Genomic DNA, 7,790 nt, shown 5'->3' with positions numbered 1-7,790 from the left:
TAATGTATGATTTGCTGCATAATCAATATCCCCATTGATAATACAGCTTCTATAACGGATAATACTGTTTTTCCTCCTTCTACTACAACTACTACTACGACTACTACAACTACTACAACTACTACTACGACTACTACTACGACTACTACAACTACTACTGCTGCTGCTACTGCTACTACTGCTACTTTTGCTGCTACTGCTACTACTGCTGCTACTGCTACTACTGCTGATACTGCTACCACTGCTACTGCTACTGCTACTGCTACTACTACGACTACTGCTACTGCTATTACGACTACTACTACTACTACTACTATTACTACTACTACTACTACTACTACTACTACTCCTTCTATTACTACGACTATTACTGCTACTACTGCTACTGCTACTGCTGCTACTACTACTACTGCTACTGCTACTGCTACTACTGCTACTACTACTACTACTACTATTACTACTATTACTACTAAGAAAGTCTCACTCTTCTCTGCAGCTTGCTTTGCCATTCCTGTCTCTGGGTTCGGCTGGAGTGTACCTTCATACTCTATGGTCATGCTGTAAACACACGTTGCAGTAACAGACACAAACAGTTCCATCTACGGGTCCATTTATCGACTTACATTGCAGTGAGTGCATACATTTCAGTATATATGGTCCCAGCGGGAATCAAACCCACAACCTAAGCGTTCTTAGCGCCATGCTCTACCAACTGAGTCACAGAGGACCACAGGTTTGAGATTACAGCAACAACAAAAAAACACTCACAGTATACAGTAGACTCACATATCGAATACAAAAGGACAAGTGATTAATAAAGCATTTGTTATTGCATGTACAGTATTGAACATGGAAGAAGAGAGAAACGTTCAAACTAATCACCAACATAGTAAATGTCCACAACTAAATGTGGTTATCGACGTGTGACTGGTACTGTACATATACTGTACAGTAGGGTACTGTAAGAAAATGCATTAGGATACATGTACTGTTGGTCAACTTCTACTTTGTGGATACTGTAAGTTACTTAAACAATTGGCATTGATCAGTTTTTGCTTTTTGTTGTTGTCTTATTACTCAGAAGATTGTGTTTATCTAAATCATATCCACTAAGCTGTATCTTCATGGCCACATCACCTCAGTTGAACTTGACTGTTTGGGCCCGTGGAATGCTTAGGCTAGTACTGTATGTCCACAGAATCAATGTGTGACTCCGTGGGCACGGCCAGTGTGACTGCTTCAGGGCGGGTGTGACTGTTGGTGTTGCCATGCCTTGGTATGAAGAACCCTGTCAGCAGAAATTAGCTCTAATGCTGAGGTGTACAGAATGAGAATGTTGTGTGTAGTTACAGCATAGGCCTTCTCTGAGGGACTTGAGGGCATGGGTATTGTACTGTATACACAGTATATATGGTATGTATGTGTGTTTGATACCATTCCTCATTCCATTCCATGAATTACAATGAGCCCGTCCTCCAATTTCAACCTCCACCAGCCGCCCCTAGCATGTATGTATGTATGTGTTACGACTCTAGATGAAAACTCGTCGACGTCTAGGGGCTGTAGAGGAGTCGCAACAAAAGGTAGTACACCGAACTTATTGTAGGAATTAAACAACAACAGGCCACACTAATATTCAGGTATATATTTACTCAGGGCAAACACACACACTAGACACACGGCAAGGGGGAAAGGGAACTAAGAGTGGTGCCAACGCAAAGAAATCATAAACAAAAGTGATGTCCTAACTCAGTGCAATAGTAAGCTATGCTATCAAGGCTATGCTAAAATGCTATGCTACACTAGACTAATACATACATGGGGCGGCACCCACTCCTAACCTGGTGAATTGTAACAGAGATAAGCCTACGTGGTGGAAATGTAAACCCATGGGTCTCTTACCTATTCACCTTACCCCTATGGCGTACAAATAACAGAGACAAACTATGAGAAAAATAAGTAAACAATGACATAAATCTAACAAAAGAAAACAAGATGTAAACTAATACGTAGGAGATTTGAACAAACAAGGCAATAGCGAGTCGACGGCAACCACAAGACTACAATGAAACGGGTCGACTCTGGAGGGGAAGACAGGCGGAGCTTTTAAAGGAAACGGACAGCCCTCTGATTGGACAGGAACAGATGAGTGAAGGGGACGAATGGGCAATTGTTGACGGACACCTGAATGTAGAATGACGGGTAAGGTAGAAACAGAAGGAAACACAAAACACAACAAGGACACACGTACATGTATGTATGTATGTATGTATGGATGTATGGATGTTTGGATGGATGGATGTTTGGATGGATGGATGTTTGGATGGATGGATGGATAGATGGTATGTACTGTCTCTATAATCTGCCCTACTATGCCTGACTGTAATAATAATAATAATGATAATAATAATAATAATGTATTACATTTATAAAGCACTTTTCATTATACAAGAATAATCTCAAAGTAATATATACAGTAAAAAAGAGACTGTACTGTAAGTACACTGAGAGTGACATCATCCTAGAAGGTTTAGGCGAAGCAGAGAGTGACATCATCCTAGAACGTTTAGTCCAAGCAGAGAGTGACATCATCCTAGAAGGTTTAGTCCAAGCAGAGAGTGACATCATCCTAGAAGGTTTAGTCCAAGCAGAGAGTGACATCATCCTAGAAGGTTTAGTCCAAGCAGAGAGTGACATCATCCTAGAAGGTTTAATCCAAGCAGAGAGTGACATCATCCTAGAAGGTTTAATCCAAGCAGAGAGTGACATCATCCTATTGATGTAATGACAGGAGAGAGGATCAGAGTTCTGATGTAATGACAGGAGAGAGGATCAGAAGATCAGAGTTCTGCTGTAATGACAGCAGAGAGGATCAGAGGATCAGAGTTCTGCTGTAATGACAGGAGAGAGGATCAGAGTTCTGATGTAATGACAGGAGAGAGGATCAGAGGATCAGAGTTCTGCTGTAATGACAGGAGAGAGGATCAGAGGATCAGAGTTCTCCTCGTTATGACGGAGGTGAGGGCTGAGGTATGGGTACAACTCTCCAGTGAAGGACCACCCAGTGAAGGAGTAGATATGAGACCTGGCCTCCACGTCATAAAAAGAGACCAGCCCCTCCTCATAATCCACAAACACCCCCACCTTCTGGGGCTTCTGTCTCAGAGAGAGGAGGACAGGGGGGTCCTCCAAAGCACCATAATGGTCCCCATTGTAAAGCACAATAGCCCAGTAGCCGTTCGTGGGGTCCACAGAGAGTTTCCCCTTCCGGTTTGCGTCTCCCCTCGCCACGCCCAGATCCCAGCCCGTCTTTAACCCGACTTCCACCTCCCAGTAGGATTTCCCGGCGGTCAGCTCGTTGAGTCCCATGACGCTGCCGAAGCGATCGAAGCGGTCGGGGCTGTCAGGGAGGTCCAGCGGCTTCCCCCCGTCTCTCACTTCTCTTCCATCCTCAGACAGAACCAGTTGTGTGTTGGCTGTGTCCGGGTCCAGTGTCACATCAACTGAGTGTCAAATACGGAGGTTATTGTCATGAGGCATATTCAGAGACTTCAGTCATCTACTGTACGAAGCCTGACAGTCATGTGTGAATGGTGGTGAAATGTACTGAATGGTGGTTAAATGTACTGAATGGTGGTGACATGTACTGAATTCCTATAACTTGAGATCCACGTCCGTAACTGTTTTTGTGTAAATCAAGCGTTGACGTCAATGAGAGATTTGCACTGAACATTGAGTTAGGCGCGCAGATCTGAAGTTAGGATTTGGGCCTAAATGATAAGTGAGGTCTCTCCATACTGTCAGCACTAGTTCAACTGAGCTGATACACACCTGCAAACTTCAGGATCCGCTCAAGTTCTGTGGAACGAAGGAATCACATTGTTGGGCAGGTTTTGTTGCAGTAAAAACAGCCATTGGTAATCAAAGTCACAGCAAGAGCGAAGAATGTGTGGCTGTTCACTTATTTGTTCATACACAGAGTATGGTTTTCAATACTGTGCATTTAGGTATTCTTGGCCATGTGACTTCACCAGGATAAACACAAGGCCCGATTAGAATGATGGTGCCTGTATCTCTTACCGATGGTAGACACCTTCTCCAGCTCCTGCTCAATCTGCTCCCTCATGGCGGACAAGCATGTCCTCAAGGTGCCAAAGGAGAGGGATGTGTCAACAGCAACCTCTGTCCAGTCCCGACCCTCAGGCAGGCCTGAGAATGGCGGGAAAGTCTGGTGGTAAGAGAGAGAGAGAGAGAGAGAGAGAGAGAGAGAGAGAGAGAGTTGGGGGGGGGGGGAGATGGAGGGGCAGGGAGAGATGGGGGAGAGAGAGATATGTGGGAGAGACAGATGGGGAGAGAGAGAGATGGGGAAGAGAGAGAAAGATGGGGAAGAGAGAGAGGTGGGAGGAGAGAGTGAGATGGGGAGAGAGAGAGAGATGGGGGAGAGAGAGAGTGAGAGATGGGGGGAGAGTGATGGAGAGAGAGAGAGAGAGAGAGATGGGGGAGAGAGAGAGAGAGAAAGAGAGTGATGGAGGAGAGAGAAAGAGAGAGATGGGGGAGAGAAAGAGATGATGAGAGAGAGAGAGATGTGGGGGGGGGAGTCAAGTCAAAATATATATTTTTAAACGCATTCTCGCAAGACTCAAGGTAGTCCCGGGGAGGGTTGGGTATGTGGGGCTCATGGTCACAAGCAAGGGGGTGGTGAAGGAACCAGGGAGTTAGGGGAATAGGACATTTAAATATATACAGGACTGAGAGGGAGAGAGAGACATTGTGTATGAAATCTATGGTGGTGGAGAGGAGGAGAGTGGAGAGGCAGGAGGGGGAGCTGGTGCTTAAGGCTGTTCTTCCTGCTTCTCTTTCTCCCTTTGGTGATACACAATCTCTCTCTCTCTCTCTCTCTCTCTCTCTCTCTCTTTCACACACACACATACACACACACACACACACACACACACACACACACACACACACACACACTGGAATCAGTTTTTGCAGGTCAGATGTGTCCCTTCAGTGACACATGGATCAAACGGCCATTTTTGCAGTAGCTCACAGACTATCACCACCCACCCACCCGCCCACCTGCAGGAAGTGGATGTGATCCTCCAGGTCTGAGATGGCCTCCAACTCCGAGACAGTCTTTTTGAGTTGGCTGATCTCTCCCTGCAGCTCCTGGGTCAGCTGCTGTGCCTCTCTGTCCACACGCCTCTGCCTCTCCTCCAGGGGCCTGGCAGCTTCTCTCTGGGTCTCCTCTACGGCTGCCTTCACTGCCGTGAACACTGAGTCCATTTCCTTCAGCTCCCGTTGCAGGTGGGCCTACAGGATGGATCGTAGGCGCCAAAGTGGTATATTTGAAGAGTGGAGCCAATGAAATTACTGGAGGCTTCAAATACTTCTAAAAAGTCCTTCTTGATTTACCCAATATGTTGTTTTTGGGACTAAGATCTGTAGTAAGATCTGTGGTGGGCGGGGCTAACAAGACTTCACGATTAATAGTAGACACATTATATACACCATTTATACTGGATGTCTTACTTAAGCAATCATGCCAAAGAGGCCATGGTTTATTGTCAATATTGTCACAGATATATTGAGGATATATTCCTTGTCTCTGTTCTCAGTCTTTTGCTCTCTTTCCTCTCTCACCAACAGCCCTCCACAGGTAGATGGGGGGGAGAGAGAGAGATGGGGGGGAGAGAGAATGATGTGGAGGAGAGAGAGAGATGAGGGGGAGAGAGAGAGATGAGGAGGGGAGAGAGAGAGATGGGGTGGGAGAGAGAGAGAGATGGGGGGAGAGAGAGAGATGAGGAGGAGAGAGAGAGAGAGATGGGGTGGGAGAGAGAGAGATGGGATGGGAGAGAGAGATGGGATGGGAGAGAGAGAGATGGGGTGGGAGAAAGAGAGATGGGGTGGGAGAGAGAGAGAGATGGGGGGAGAGAAAGAGATGAGGAGGAGAGAGAGAGATGGGGGAGAGAGAAGGGGGAGAGAGAGAGAGACATGGGGTGGGAGAGAGAGAGATGGGATGGGAGAGAGAGAGAGATGGGGGAAGAGAGAGAGATGGGATGGGAGAGAGAGAGATGGGGGGAGAGAGAGAGAGATGAGGAGGAGAGAGAGAGAGATGGGGGGAGAGAGAGAGAGATGGGGGGGAGAGAGAGAGAGAGAGAAGGGGGAGAGAGAGAGAGATGGGGTGGGAGAGAGAGAGAGAAAGAGATGAGGGGGGGGGACTCAGACAGGCCTCACCTTGCAGAGCTCCACAGATGCTCTGATCTCCTCCACCTTCCTCTCCCTCTCCAGGATCCTCTGCTGCATCTCAGCCTTTGAGCTCCCCAACTCAGCCTGGCTCACAAACACACACACATACACGCATGCACGCATGCACACACGCACACAGACACACACACACACACACAAAGTATAAACATATTGGGACAGCCCAAACAAAACACACACGCGCACACACACACACACACACACACACACACACACACACACACACACACACACACACACACACATTATGACCACACATTGCAACGTAGAAACCCCAAAATAACTTGACATAACATGGCGTGACATTTCACATGACATCACCTTCTTCCTGTCCCATTCCGTTTCCGTGGAGACGACCTCTCGACCCTCCACCAGGCAGAGTGTGCAGATGCAGCTCTGCTGCTCCGTGCTGTACAGCTCCAGGGGTCGCCCGTGGGTCAAACACGCCCGTGAGTCCAGGTCCCCGACCGGGGCCACCAGCCTGTGGCCCTTCAGCCGGCCGGCCGAGTAGTGGAGCTCCAGGTGGTCCTCACAGTACGAGGCCAGGCACACCAGGCAGGACTTGTGGGCCTTCAGCCTCCTCCCAGTGCAGACGTCACAGGCCACCTCCCCAGGGGCTCCGGAATAGTTGCCCAGCTTCCTCCCCTGGGCCTTCTTCAGCTCCTGGGTGAGGGTCCTGAGGACGATGTTAACCTGGAGTAAGAGTAACATAACGGGACACACAGAGACTTGATGCCTTAGTTTCACTGAGCCTTAGTTTCACTGGGCCTTAGTTTCACTGGGCCTTAGTTTCACTGGGCCTTAGTTTCACTGAGCCTTAGTTTCACTGGGCCTTAGTTTCACTGGGCCTTAGTTTCACTGGGCCTTAGTTTCACTGGGCCTTAGTTTCACTGAGCCTTAGTTTCACTGGGCCTTAGTTTCACTGAGCCTTAGTTTCACTGAGCCTTAGTTTCACTGAGCCTTAGTTTCACTGAGCCTTAGTTTCACTGGGCCTTAGTTTCACTGAGCCTTAGTTTCACTGGGCCTTAGTTTCACTGAGCCTTAGTTTCACTGAGCCTTAGTTTCACTGAGCCTTAGTTTCACTGGGCCTTAGTTTCACTGAGCCTTAGTTTCACTGGGCCTTAGTTTCACTGAGCCTTAGTTTCACTGGGCCTTAGTTTCACTGAGCCTTAGTTTCACTGGGCCTTAGTTTCACTGGGCCTTAGTTTCACTGAGCCTTAGTTTCACTGGGCCTTAGTTTCACTGAGCCTTAGTTTCACTGGGCCTTAGTTTCACTGAGCCTTAGTTTCACTGGGCCTTAGTTTCACTGGGCCTTAGTTTCACTGGGCCTTAGTTTCACTGAGCCTTAGTTTCACTGGGCCTTAGTTTCACTGGGCCATTTCAGGAACTTGATTGTGATTTCTTGGTGGGTTGTTCTTGTTATGAATGATTGTTGTCTGTAAAAACTAAATAATAAATAGTGATGTTTTTAGATTTTATATATATATATATATATATATATATATATATATATATATATA

General features: G+C 47.1%; 1 protein-coding gene across 1 annotated transcript in view; it reads right to left on the bottom strand.

The window, feature by feature from the left end:
• Positions 1-2,586: 2,586 nt before the first annotated feature.
• The window catches only part of LOC310813038 (uncharacterized protein), a 23,949-nt gene continuing 18,745 nt past the window's right edge, over positions 2,587-7,790 (bottom strand). Inside the window, exons 22-27 of the mRNA XM_083681853.1 lie at positions 6,592-6,963; positions 6,241-6,336; positions 5,083-5,316; positions 4,081-4,228; positions 3,832-3,858; positions 2,587-3,503 (exon numbers count right to left, since the gene is read on the bottom strand). Of these exons, the coding sequence (XP_083537979.1) occupies positions 2,953-3,503; positions 3,832-3,858; positions 4,081-4,228; positions 5,083-5,316; positions 6,241-6,336; positions 6,592-6,963 (1,428 nt within the window). The 3' untranslated portion in view covers positions 2,587-2,952. The remainder of the gene's footprint in view (positions 3,504-3,831; positions 3,859-4,080; positions 4,229-5,082; positions 5,317-6,240; positions 6,337-6,591; positions 6,964-7,790) is intronic.

The sequence above is a fragment of the Argentina silus genome (assembly GCF_951799395.1).
Source record: "Argentina silus genome assembly, chromosome: 1".
Lineage (NCBI taxonomy): Eukaryota > Metazoa > Chordata > Actinopteri > Argentiniformes > Argentinidae > Argentina > Argentina silus.
This window is presented reverse-complemented; position numbering and strand designations above follow the sequence as displayed.